A 13,329-nucleotide genomic window follows, 5' to 3' on the forward strand; every position below is an offset into this window, starting at 1 on the left:
AGAGGATGAGATGGTTGGACAGTGTTCTCAAAGCTACCAGCACGAGTCTGACCAAACTGTGGGAGGCAGTGGAAGACAAGAGTGCCTGGCGTGCTCTGGTCCATGGGGTCACAAAGAGTCGGACACAACTAAACGACTAGACGACAACAACAAAGTGCATAGTTGCTGTTGTCTTTCCTCTCCTTTCAAGAAGAATATCGAGGTGCAGAATAATAAACATGTCTTCCGTAATACAGATATGTGTCATTTTAGAATCAATTATTGCAAAGGTTGATGAATGCAATACATAGAGTAACAATAGAACAAATAACTATTTACTCCCGCACGACAACGCCCCGCCCAACAAAATTCTTTTTGCTGTTGTTCATGAAAATAAGTTTATATTCAAAAAGTGGGAGAGACACCGTTACCTCTTCGGAAAATCACATCACAAGCATTACCTGATTCAAAAATTAATTTCACTGGATGCGTTGTATCAGCGGCTGCTTCTTAGACCACACTGCTCCCTAGTGGCCGAATATGTGAACTGATATCTACCTTCTTGTACTTAATTCTCGAAGTACAGGGGTTGGGAACGCCGGGCCCCAGGGGCTGAATGGGGCCCTCAGACTCTACCCCAAGCCATACTCCACACTGGTCCTACTCCAGGCCCTCCTCGACTGCTTGTGCCTGGTTGGAATCTCATTTCCTTGACCTGTGATAATGCCTCTTGCTTGCCTGGATGGGGAATGGTGCGTGAGTGTAAAAAGATTTGGCTTTTGCACAGCTGGGATGTAACAAACAGTAAAGAATCACACCTGTTACCCCATTGCCCTTGACTTGCCCACAAATGGGATGTTCCACCCCCAGCGAGGTTGCCCACAAGGGAATGTGGTTCTCAGGCTTAATGCTTTTAACATATTATCATCAGGGTAAAAGAATCAGATGACAATATATTTAAAGAATGTAAGCCTACCCCTTAAAAAGCAGAGAATTCACCTTGCCAACAAAGGTCCGTATAGTTCTCCCGGGCAGACATTTGTCTGACAACATGAGGAATATACCGTATTTTTTGCACCATAACACTCACTTTTTTCCTCCTAGAAAGTAAGGGGAAATGTCTGTGCGTGTTATGGAGGAAATGCCTACGGATGGCATGCCTACGGATTTTCCTCCTCTAAAAACTACATGCATGTTATGGTCGGGTGCGTGTTATAGAGCGAAAAATACAAGTGAATATTAATACTAAGGCAGTTTTGATATTTGTGGATGCAGAGAAAGCCTTTGACAACATTTATTGGAGTTTTATGAAGAAGAATTTACAGGGAATGGGGGTAGGTCAAGGTTTTGAAAATGGTATAGGTGCAATTTATTCAGAACAAAAGGCAAAATTAATTGTGAACAATGTAGTGACAGAAGAGTTTAAGATTGAGACAGGGACACGACAAGGTTGCCCAATTTCTCCATTGTTTTTTATATCAGTCCTTGAGGTTTGTTAAATATGATTAGAAAGGACCAAGAGGTTAAAGGTATACAAGTGGGAGCTAAACAGTACAAACTGAAAGCATTTGCTGATGACTTAGTATTGACTTTACAGGAGCCAGAATCTAGTACTAAAAGGGTATTGGAACTGATTCAAGAATTCGGATAGGTAGCAGGTTTTAAGTTGAACAAGATGAAAACTAAGGTTTTAGAGAAAAACCTAACTGTGAATGAGAGAGAGAAGTTTCAGGAGGAGACAGGACTAACATTGGTTAAGAAAGTGAAATATTTAGGGGTTAACATGACTGCCAAAAATGTGAATTTATTTAAGGATAATTATGAAAAATGTTGGATTGAAGTTAAAAAGGATTTAGAAATATGGACAAATTTGAAGTTATCATTGTTAGGCCGAATTGCTGTGATAAAAATGAATGTGTTGCCAAGGATGTTGTTTCTGTTTCAAACATTGCAAATTTTGGATAAGATGGATTGTTTCAAGAAGTGGCAGAAAGATATTTCCAGATTTGTTTGGCAGGGCAAGAAGCCTCGAATAAAATTTAAGATATTAACTGATGCCAAATAAAGAGGTGGATTTGCCCTGCCAGATCTTAAACTTTACTATGAATCAGCTGCTTTTTGCTGGCTGAGAGAATGGCTGTGTCTTGAAAATACTGACGTGTTGGATCTAGAAGGTTTCAATAATGCATTTGGCTGGCATGCATATTTGTGGTACGATAAGGTAAAAGTACATAAAGCGTTTAAAAACCATATTGTTAGAAAAGCATTGTTTAATGTTTGGATAAGATATAAGGATTTGTTAGAAAATAAAACCCCAAAATGGTTGTCACCAATGGAAGCGAAGGCACAGAAAAAACTCAATATGGAGGCCAAATGGCCGAAATATTGGGAAATTCTGGAGCAAGATGGAGACAGAATAAAATTGCAGAGTTTTGAAAAATTGAAAAACAAAGTGCAAGATTGGCTCCATTATTACCAAATAATGGAGGCATACAATTTGGACAAAAAAGTTGGTTTCCAGGTGGAAAAATCAAAATTGGAAACAGAATTGTTAGATCCAAAAATCAAGAATTTGTCAAGAATGTATAACTTGCTGTTGAAATGGAACACTCAGGATGAAATGGTGAAATCAGCTATGATTAAATGGGCACAAGATGTTGGACATAATATAATGATGGCTGACTGGGAACAGTTATGGACCACAGGTATGAAATTTACGGCATGTAATGCCCTAAGAGAAAATTTAATGAAAATGATTTATAGGTGGTACATGACACCAGTGAAGCTTGCAAAAATTTACCATCTGCCCGACAATAAATGTTGGAAATGTAATGAGACTGAAGGTACATTCTTTCACCTTTGGTGGACATGCCCAAGGATTAAGACATTCTGGGAGATGATTTATAATGAAATGAAAAAGGTATTTAAATATACCTTCCTGAAGAAACCAGAGGCCTTTCTCCTGGGCATGGTCGGCCAATTGGTGCCAAAGAAGGACAGAACTTTTTTTATGTATGCAACAACAGCAGCAAGAATACTCATTGTGAAGTATTGGAAGACACAAGATTTACCCACCCAGGAAGAATGGCAGATGAAGTTGATGGACTATATGGAACTGGCGGAAATGACTGGCAGAATCCGAGACCAGGGAGAAGAGTTGGTGGAAGAAGACTGGAAAAAGTTTAAAGACTATTTACAGAAATACTGTAAAATTAATGAATGTTAGAAAAATGTTGGAATGAAGTTATATGGCTTTAGTAGAAATGTTATAAGGAATTAAGTATAAATAGATTAATAGAGTATTAAAGGAAAAAATAAGGTTAGACTGTGTTAAGATAATTATAGGATAGATTAAATACTATTTACAGTAATACTGTAAAATTAATGAATGTTAAAGGGATGTTGGATTGAAAACAAGCGGTGTTGGTAAAAAGATTAACAAGAATATGTAAATATGGATTGACAATGGTGGAAAATATATATTTATTATAGGTTAAGATGCTGAGTAAGGATAAATGATAGAGGGTAAGGACTTGCTGAATTAAATATCTGAACTGGAATACAAAAAGGGAGGTGTGAGAAGGTTAGGAAACTAGTAAATGAAGTATAAGACATGAAATTATTGATTTCTTTTCTTTTTTTCATGTTAACTGTTTTCTATTTTGTATTTTTCATGTGTTTTGCTTTTGTTTTTTGTAACTCTTTTTTATTATATTTGGGTTATCCTTTGTCTTTATTTTTTAAGTTTAAACTTTGAAATTTTCTAATGTCTGTAAAACTTTAATAAATATTACTTTTTTAAAAAAGATAATTATAGGATAGAAAACAGAGGAAGATGGAAAGGAATTGCTGAAATAATTAACAGAAGTGGAATACAAAAAGGGAGGTGTGAGGAGGTCGTGGAAATAAGTGAATGAAAGATAAGATATTGAAACTGTTTGATGTGTTTTAAACTGTTTTGGCTTTGTTTTGTTAGTTTAATGTGTTAGTTATGTAGTGTTTTGTATTGTATTGTATTGTTTTTGTAGTGTTTAAATTGTTGGAAAAGTAATAAATATTATTTTTTAAAAAAACAAACCAAAGGTCCGTATAGTTAAAGCTATGGTTTTCCCAGTAGTGATGTATGGAAGTGAGAGCTGGACCATAAAGAAGGCTGATCGCCGAAGAATTGATGCTTTTGAATTATGGTGCTGGAGGAGACTCTTGAGAGTCCCATGGACTGCAAGAAGATCAAACGTATCCATTCTGAAGGAAATCAGCCCTGAGTGCTCACTGGAAGGACAGATCATGAAGCTGAGGCTCCAATACTTTGGCCACCTCATGAGAAGAGAAGACTCCCTGGAAAAGACCCTGATGTTGGGAAAGATGGAGGGCACAAGGAGAAGGGGACGACAGAGGACGAGATGGTTGGACAGTGTTCTCGAAGCTACCAGCATGAGTTTGACCAAACTGCGGGAGGCAGTGGAAGACAGGAGTGCCGGGCGTGCTCTGGTCCATGGGGTTCATGAAGAGTCGGACACAACTAAACGACTAAACAACAACAACGGCTCGAACCCACAACATTGAGATTAAGAGTCTCATGTTCTAGAGACTGTCATCCAATCTTGGTCAAATATTTGTGTATCCCCGATGCTTTTCAACATCTTTATGCGCCCCCTCGCCCAGCTTGTTCGGAGTTTTGGGCTGGGTTGTCATCAGTATGCCGATGACACCCAACTCTATCTGTTGATGGATGGCCATCCTGACTCGGCCCCAGACACACTGACCAGATGTTTGGAAGCTGTGGCTGGATGGTTACGTGGGAGCCGGTTGAAGCTAAATCCTTCGAAGACAGAGGTCCTGTGGCTGGGACGGGGCGACATGGGATTGGGGGGGCAACTCCCATCTCTTGCGGGGGCGCAATTAGTGCCAGCACCGTCCGTTAAGAGTTTGGGTGTAATCTTCGACACCTCCCTTTCCATGGAGGCGCAGATTGCAGCTATAACAAAGGCGGCATTTTTCCATCTCCGCCAAGCTAAGCAGTTGGCTCCTTACCTCTCTCGCCCTGACCTAGCCACTGTGATCCACGCGACGGTCACCTCCAGACTGGATTATTGTAACTCGCTCTACGTGGGGCTGCCCTTGAGACTGACCCAGAAACTCCAGCGGGTGCAGAATGCTGCAGCGAGACTCCTTACGAGGTCTTCGCTGCGAGATCACATTCACCCGGTGCTATACCAGCTGCACTGGCTCCCGGTGGAGTACAGGATCAGGTTTAAGGTGCTGGTTTTAACCTTTAAAGCCCTATATGGCCTAGGACCCTCGTACCTACGGGACCGCCTCTCCTGGTATGCCCCACAGAGAAACCTACGGTCTTCAAATAAAAACATCTTGAAGGTCCCAGGCCACAGAGAAGTTAGGCTGGCCTCAACTAGAGCCAGGGCTTTTTCGGCTGTGGCTCCGATCTGGTGGAACACTCTGTCACAAGAGACCAGGGCCCTGCGGGACTTGACATCCTTCCGCAGGGCCTGCAAGACAGAGCTGTTCCACCAGGCCTTTGGCCAGGGCACAGCCTGACTCCCTCCCTCGGCAATCTTCGCAGAGCTCTGGCCCAATGGTTGCTAGTGGCTTGAATTAATTAATTTTTATAATGAATGATTTTAGAATGTTGTTTATGTTGTACTTTTGTACTGTTTTATTGTTGTTAGCCGCCCTGAGCCCGGCTTCGGCTGGGGAGGGCGGGATATAAATAAAATTTATTATTATTATTATTATTATCACTTTCGTTTCCCTCCTTCTCCTCAGAAGGCTGGGAAATAGAAACCTAAAGGTTTGTGGAATGGTCCCTGGACGTTACTTAATAACTGGAGCAGGGCTGCAGCATGGAACTAGAGTCCAGATTCTGTTTATATTGGTGGAGCATGCTGTCAGTCACTAGCCTCTCCCCACTACAGAGAAGGATATAAACAAGAAGTGGCAGTGGCTGCAGATACGCAAGAAGCAGAGTGGGTGATTAGGAACGTCTCGCAGGATTACCCAAAGGGTAAGCAAGGGAAGTTGGTGACTCCCTCAGTTCCTTCCCTAGCAGCTGAATATTGAGATGTTTCTATTTCGTAGAAATATTTCTTAATACGCAAGACCAAGTATCACTTCTCAGAAAGTATACTTTCCAAGAATTGAGTAGCTTTTAAGCTTATTTGGTGGGGAGGTAAAGATACGTGGTGTTTTTGGCAAAGTATCATAAAAGGAATCAAAGAAAAAGCAGGGTGTGAGCTTCCCTTGCCCCCTTGGTTTTGCTGTTAGACAACATTAAGGGTGTTTTTAAAATGAAAGCTCTAACTGTTAAAGTATTGTTAATAGGTTGTTTTCAACACAAATACCGAATGCCTTTTAAAAAGCAACAATACCTTCGTTTAAGAAAATAAAATCTGGTGAGAGGAAATGTGAGGTAGAAAATTCTAAAGATTAACTCTTTGGCTTTGAGGACGTTCTTTACTTCACCTGAGTATAACCTGGTGGCTGTTGGTTGTTTTCCTGGTACTATGAATTTTTAATCATATAAGTTTGCACATATTAAATTTACATTTGGTTATATTAAAACACAGTACAGTATTCAGGGGTGAAACTATGCTTTATTTCACTGAGGTCAAAGACACAGTTTGGCACACACCCCCACAAACACGCCATAGGCATTTGCGTACACAAACACATCTCAACACATTTGTTCGTAACAAGTAGACAAAATATTATTTGAATACAAAGTTTTGCTTTAAAAAAAAAATCCCCCCAGCATAATTTACACAACAAAATATCCAAAATAACTTTTATCAACAAGTAATAAAAATTATGCATTTTTTTACAGTTTTAGGGGATATAATTTATATCTATTTAGAGCATTATAATGTTTTTGCTGCAGGTTAGCTGTGAGATAAATAAACTGTTCTTATATATTAAAGGCCAGAGCCAAACTGACTGAGGATGGGGGTGGGTGCGGAATAAGAGGGCAAAGAGCAATATACATGCATGGAAACGTGAATCAGGATTGCTCACTTACAAACAAGAAGGCTGGGCATGCAAGATAATCCCTGAAGCCCTGCAGGCTGGGAGCCTCAATGACGCCCCTCGGGATAGGGATTATTATGACCGGAAAGTACCGTATTTTTTGCACCATAACACTCACTTTTTTCTTCCTAAAAAGTAAGGGGAAATGTCTGTGCGTGTTGTGGTGGGAATGCCTACGGGTGGCATGCCTACGGATTTTCCTCCTCTAAAAACTACGTGCGTGTTATGGTCGGGTGCGTGTTATAGAGCGAAAAATACGGTAATTGAAATCAGTAGGATTTTGGAACACAAAAATAAAGAAAATCATCAAATCATCAATTCTAGCACATGGGGGGCCACCTTATCTAAATTATATAATTTGGTATCTTAATGATTGATATTATAAATAGGTATTGTTATAATGAGGCTATTATTGGATTATAATTGAAAATTAATAAAAAAAATATTATTTAAAAAATTGACACCCCCCTGGAGGCTTCACCCGCAGCAAAAAACGTGGCTACCCACCCCACCCTCACCCCCAACTAACTTTTTATCCAATTAACTTTTTCCACCAGTGCCCTTCTTACTGGCTCTTCTATGCCTTTTAGCAGCAGCCTGGCCTGCAGAAATGTCTCTGAATATTTTCCTGCCAGGCGGATGACAGAGTGAGGAACCCTCTTCCCAGCACTTTATCTGCATGCCAAACTACAAACTGACAAACTACAATTCCCAGGATTCCTCGAGGGGGCACCGTTTTCTGAGTTCCCTGGGAAGAGGGATTGATTGCTAAACATACAAATGCTTGGGAGGCAGAGGGTATGAAGAGGTCAAGAGGGAAACAAAATGCAAAAAAACCCCAGGCAGTTGGTAATTGTGTAAAGGGAAATAATAATACCCCACCCTTCTGGGTATAAATACCCAGCCACTCTGGGCTGCTCCCAGCAAAATATAAAAACAATAAAATGTCACACAGTAAAAACTTCCCGAAACAGAGACCAGCAGAGGATGATAATTGTCACTGTAACTATTTAGGGAGTGATTGTTAAACCACTTTGATACTTGTTGCTCTCAAACAGGAACAGGGATCTCCTAACAACTCTCAGCACCCTCAACAAACTACAGTTCCCACTATTCTTTGAGGGAAGCCATGAGGACCATTTAAAGTGGTACAATACTGTCAACCAGCACATGGGCATAGCCAGAATCTTTGTGGGGGGGGCCAGGATTTGGGGGGGGGGGTCAGGACGTTTCTTGGGTCAGTTAGTTAAGAATTTACAGTATATTGTTTTACTTAATTGGAGGGGAGCTGCTCCGCCCGCTACACCCATGAACCAGAGTCCTTTTTTAACTCATGGAAGCTTATGCTGGATATAATTTGCTAGTCTTTATGTTACCATGAGACTCTTGGTTGCTTTTGCTGTGAAACAGAATTAACACGGCAGTTTCCCACCTTGGGAATTGTTTTAAGCAAATCATTTTAACAGTGCAGTGGCATAATGTGCGAGTGGATTCTGGACGCAGTGGGAGTCTGAGTGGTTGTTAGTTAAGAACATAGGATCTTGCCGGATCAAGCCAATGGTCCATCTAGTCTAGAATCCTGTTTTCACAATGGCCATTTAGATGCATCTGGAAAACTCTCAATCGCAACTCCACTGGTTTCCAGCAACTGGTATTCAGAAGCAGAGCACAGCCATTATGGCTTGTAGCCACTGATAGCCATGTCCTCCATGAATTTGTCCAGTCCTCTTTTAAAGCCACTCAAAATTGGTGGCCGTCACTGCCTTCTGTGGGATTGAGTTCCAGAGTTTATCACACAATTGTACACTGCATTATCCTAACAAGAGTTTCTGGCATCTCTATACAGGTCTTTAGGAAGCCAGCATGGCTGATCCAGGTAAGAGAGCCTGTTTACTTTCTTGGGGATTGGGTAACTGTAACCGTATAGTCCAAAGCAGTTGTCTCAAACTCTCAGTCAGTGACACAAACTCTCCTCACCTCCACCCCCACTCAGCGCAGATTAAAATTGGAAGCATGCTTCACTGTTAGGATCTGTTGACACTATGGCATTAATGTGTACACAGGTTAGGGGAAAAGGTAAATTACCCCTGGACCTTTACCAGTCAAAGGTGACTATGGGGTTGCAGCGCTCATCTCACTTTCAGGCCGAGGTAGCTGACATTTCTCCACAGACAGCTTTCTGGATCATGTGCCCAGCATGACTGAACCACTTCTGGTGCAACAAAACACTGTGACGGAAGCAAGAGTGCATGGAAACACCATTTACCTTCCCGCTGCAATGGTATCTACTTGCACTGGCATGCTTTCTGCTAGATTGGCAGACGCTGGGACAGAGCAATGGGAGCTCACCCCATCACGGGGATTTGAATCGCCGGCAAGCCCAAGAGTCTCAGTGGTTTAGAACACAGCACCACCCGCATCCCAGTACACAGACACTGTTTCTGTGAATGTATTTGTGTGCCTTCATCCGCATAGCAGTGCTTTTAATTTTATGTTTCCAAAATCTATCTTAATGGTCATACACACTAGTAGGCAGTACTTGGTTAAATGTGTGTGTTGCCCCATGCTTCAATTAGAACTTCCCCGTTCCTGAAACTGGAGGTCTCTTGTGGGTAGGAATGCAAGTACAGTGGCACCTCGGGTTAAGTACTTAATTTGTTCCGGAGGTCCGTTCTTAACCTGAAACTGTTCTTAACCTGAAGCACCACTTTAGCTAATGGGGCCTCCTGCTGCTGCCATGCCGCCGGAGCACGATTTCTGTTCTCATCCTGAAGCAAAGTTCTTAACCTGAGGTACTATTTCTGGGTTAGCGAAGTCTGTAACCTGAAGCGTATGTAACCCGAGGTACCACTGTATTTCAAAATCTTGTACAACTGTATACATAGTGACCAAGACTAGATGAAAGAATTGAACAAATCTGAAATACTTTTCTTCTAGTTCTGCATGGGCAGTTGCATGCTCTTGTACATCTTAGATTAATGTAACAGACCACATCTTGGGCAGCTTTTGAAGACAGCACGGAAACAGAAGCTGGTTAAGAAATGCAACTGTGCCATTATGTTGGAAAATGCCAGTTTGAAATATATCTTGCCCAGTATTAAAAGATTTGCACTGGATAGCAGTTCATTTCTGGGCCAGTGCCAATTGATAGCTTCCACTTCCCTCTGCCACAGGTAGGGATGGGGGAGAAACTCATTTCCTTTCAAATTGGAAGGTGACCCTCCCTAATTTGCACTTTCAGAAGCAGTACAAGAACCAAAGCAACAACCCTTTGAGATGTGCACTTCTCCGAATTTTGCAGTGCAGTTCTTCAGCCAAGCAATGTGTACAAAAAGGCACACACTGTCCTTCAAAATGTGTAGATTAGTAAAAATAACATTTTTTGAAATGTATTATTTTAGAGAAATTGCTTTGCAAAAAAATATATGTGTGCACTAGGGAATATTCCATACAAATGTATATATTAGGAGAAATCAGAATTGAAATGATGATAAATTTTCATGAGAATTTGTTTGTATTTGCTTTTAAATCAAGGTGATATGGAAATGTGAACTGAACCTGAGATTGAAAAACATGAGGAACAGAAAGGAACTGAAACTGACAAAGATGCCCATCACAGTTGTAGCTCACCTGATGCTTTTTTGCATTTTACAGTCACACCTCTGGTTGCAAACGTGATCCATGCGGGAGGCATGGTCGCAACCCGCAGTGTTCATAGCCTGAAGCGCCGCGTCTGCGCACGATGTAATCCGGCGCTTTTGCGCACGCGTGTGACATCATTTTGTGCTTCTGCGCATGAGCAAGCGCTGAAACCTGGAAGTAACCTGTTCTGGTACTTCCGGGTTCCGCGCGGTCTGCAACCCGAAAACGTGCAAACCGCAGCATTTGTAACCCGAGGTATGACTGTATATGTACTTTAGATCCATTATATCTTATTAAAACAAGTCTCTCTTTCAGTAACTGCAGTTTTGGGAGGTGCAGCCGGCTTGGGTAAGTAATCTGGATTTGCAGTTGGGCAAGCTTTGGTGATTATTTTGCTTGTAGCAGCATGAATGAAGCTTGCAAGTCATTGGAAATGGTGGAGTTCCCAATTAAAGTCTGGCTTGATGAGAGCTGTGAAATGGCTTGGACAGAACACCTGGCATATCAAAACAGAGTAACTGAAGGGATAGCCAATAGCATTAAATTTAACAAAATTTGGATGCCCTTTCTGCATTAAGCAAATACAGTGGTACCTCAGGTTAAGTACTTAATTCGTTCCGGAGGTCCGTTCTTAATCTGAAACTGTTCTTAACCTGAAGCACCACTTTAGCTAATGGGGCCTCCTGTTGCTGCTGTGCCGCCGGAGCACAATTTCTGTTCTCATCCTGAAGCAAAGTTCTTAACCTGAGGTACTATTTCTGGATTAGCGGAGTCTGTAACCTGAAGCGTATGTAACCTGAAGTGTATATAACCCGAGGTACCACTGTATCTATATATCGTAGTCAGTTCCCTCACCTTTTTTTCAAGAAAAAGCACTGGTAGCCGGGATAGCCAAAGCAGGAAGGATGGCAGGGGTGGGTGGGTGGATGGAGGAGAGAAACAAACTGCCTTGACTGTCAGAAATGCAGCTGAAGTTATGGCAAGTTGCTGTGAGCAGGTGCTAGCAACGGAGGTACCTAGTGCTGGTGAAAAGGTTTGTGTCCCCCCCCCACTCCACTGGTCTCAGAAACAATGACTGGTCTAAGGCTACTCTGATTTTTTAAAGCTAAAAAGGGACTTGAACCAAATTCTCCCCAAGCCCAAATCAATGAGGTCTGGATGCAAAAATATGCATTTGCTTGATTGGGCATATTTTTAGAATCCACCTTATTCATATGGCATTAAGTTGTTTTCTATTGCCTTTAAATATTGTGTTTTATTTGTTGTAAGCTGCTTTGGGACCTTGGGGTAAAAGATGGATTGATGATGACGACAACAATAGGTGGAGAGCTTTACACGCCAAGTCGTCTGAATTAGTTGCTCCTAGTTTAATTATTTTAGATCAGGCTTCCTCAAACTCAGCCCTGCATATGTTTTTAGCCTACAGTTCCCATGATCCCTAGCTAGCAGGACCAGTGGTCAGGGATGATGGGAATTATAGTCTCAAAACATCTGGAGGGCCAAGTTTGAGGAAGCCTATTTTAGATGATAAGCAACCAGGAGCTGCTTCCCCTTTTGTCCATGAATTCGCCCCATGGAGCAAGCAATTTGCATTCTCACTCTCTCCTTGTACCAATTGCAAGAGCCATAAAATGATGTCAGAAGTTTTTCCCCAATCCCTACTCTCTTGCCATCCAGCAACTTTCCCTGATAGTGCGCGGAGGCTCAATGATCCACAGATGGCTTTCACTCCCCAATTAGCAAGATAAGCAAGTTCCCTCAGGGGGGTGCAACAGACCACACACCCCCAACTGGAAACCACTGCCCTAAATACCCCAGCCCAAGAGCCTTAGCTTTTGAAATTAGCGTCTGTCAGTCAGGGCCCCACCATCCCAGGCCAGGTGGGAAAAGGCCTGCAAGGTCTCCTAGGACCCACAGCCAAGAGGGTTAAGCACTGTGGTCTAGGCAATTTAGATTTAAGGCTTCTATCATGTAACATATTCCTAATTCTGTGTTCTTGCAGCAGTGGCCACGATTGCTGTACCAGTAGCACTGGGAGCAGCAGGCTTCACTGGAGCTGGAATTGCAGCTGGCTCTCTGGCTGCAAAAATGATGTCGGCAGCGGCCATCGCCAATGGTGGAGGAATAGCAGCTGGGAGCGCTGTTGCCGCACTTCAGTCAGTTGGTATGTCTGCTGCTCTCAGGACAAGGACCACATGATTGGCAGAGCCAGTCTCCCCACCTTGAGATCTTCATCACAATAATGGTGTGCCTTAATCATCTTCTAGGTGCTGCTGGGCTGTCCACCGCTACCACAGCTGCATTGACAGCTGGTGGAGCACTGCTGGCTGCCATCTTCCCTTAAGAAGAAGACACACATACGCAGAGGCCATATCTACTTGGAAAAGCAGTACTTGGAAGATTATGCTTTGCCGTCAAAGGCATAAATGACCTTAAGCAAAATGTGATTTTAATCAATGCTACGTTATTCCTACTGGCCGAGATATGCAACAACAAATAAAGCTTTGAGAATTAAACAACAACAAGAGTGTTAGCAAGAAAGCTGATTGGTGGCATCACACAACGCACATGTAAAATACTTGCTGTCCCATGAGGAAAAGATCCATGTTTTCCTTAGCAGGCTTTTGACTTCAGTGTTTTGTGCTGCACTGGGGGAAACTCCATTTC

The 13,329-nt window shown here is 42.2% G+C and overlaps 2 protein-coding genes across 3 annotated transcripts; both read left to right on the forward strand.

The window, feature by feature from the left end:
- Positions 1 to 74: 74 nt before the first annotated feature.
- On the forward strand, positions 75 to 5,732 carry LOC310711799 (uncharacterized protein). The gene is made up of 2 exons (XM_083514076.1): positions 75 to 991; positions 4,063 to 5,732. The coding sequence occupies exon 2, from the start codon at positions 4,609 to 4,611 to the stop codon at positions 5,533 to 5,535; it is 927 nt and encodes a 308-aa protein (XP_083370202.1). The 5' UTR covers positions 75 to 991; positions 4,063 to 4,608; the 3' UTR covers positions 5,536 to 5,732.
- A 141-nt stretch (positions 5,733 to 5,873) lies between these two features.
- On the forward strand, positions 5,874 to 13,187 carry LOC310711800 (uncharacterized protein). Of its 2 annotated transcripts, none has more exons than XM_083514077.1 (5): positions 5,874 to 6,001; positions 8,867 to 8,896; positions 10,978 to 11,010; positions 12,665 to 12,826; positions 12,930 to 13,187. In XM_083514077.1, the coding sequence occupies exons 2-5, from the start codon at positions 8,884 to 8,886 to the stop codon at positions 13,004 to 13,006; spliced, it is 285 nt and encodes a 94-aa protein (XP_083370203.1). In that variant the 5' UTR covers positions 5,874 to 6,001; positions 8,867 to 8,883; the 3' UTR covers positions 13,007 to 13,187. The 2 variants fall into 2 exon arrangements, with proteins under 2 accessions (XP_083370203.1, XP_083370204.1); XM_083514078.1 differs by lacking the exon at positions 5,874 to 6,001 and adding an exon at positions 7,943 to 8,168.
- The last annotated feature ends 142 nt before the right edge of the window (positions 13,188 to 13,329 follow it).

This window comes from Podarcis liolepis (genome assembly GCF_965112155.1).
Source record: "Podarcis liolepis genome assembly, chromosome: 7".
NCBI classification, from domain to species: Eukaryota; Metazoa; Chordata; class Lepidosauria; order Squamata; family Lacertidae; genus Podarcis; species Podarcis liolepis.

Bases quoted from the DNA above. Each gene is read 5' to 3' on its own strand.
- LOC310711800 (XM_083514077.1), top strand. The intron at 11,011-12,664 runs GTAAGTAATCTG...GTGTTCTTGCAG, and splicing joins GGGAGGTGCAGCCGGCTTGG to CAGTGGCCACGATTGCTGTA. The intron at 12,827-12,929 runs GTATGTCTGCTG...ATCATCTTCTAG, and splicing joins TGCCGCACTTCAGTCAGTTG to GTGCTGCTGGGCTGTCCACC.
- LOC310711799 (XM_083514076.1), top strand. From the start codon at position 4,609: ATGCTTTTCAACATCTTTATGCGCCCCCTCGCCCAGCTTGTTCGGAGT.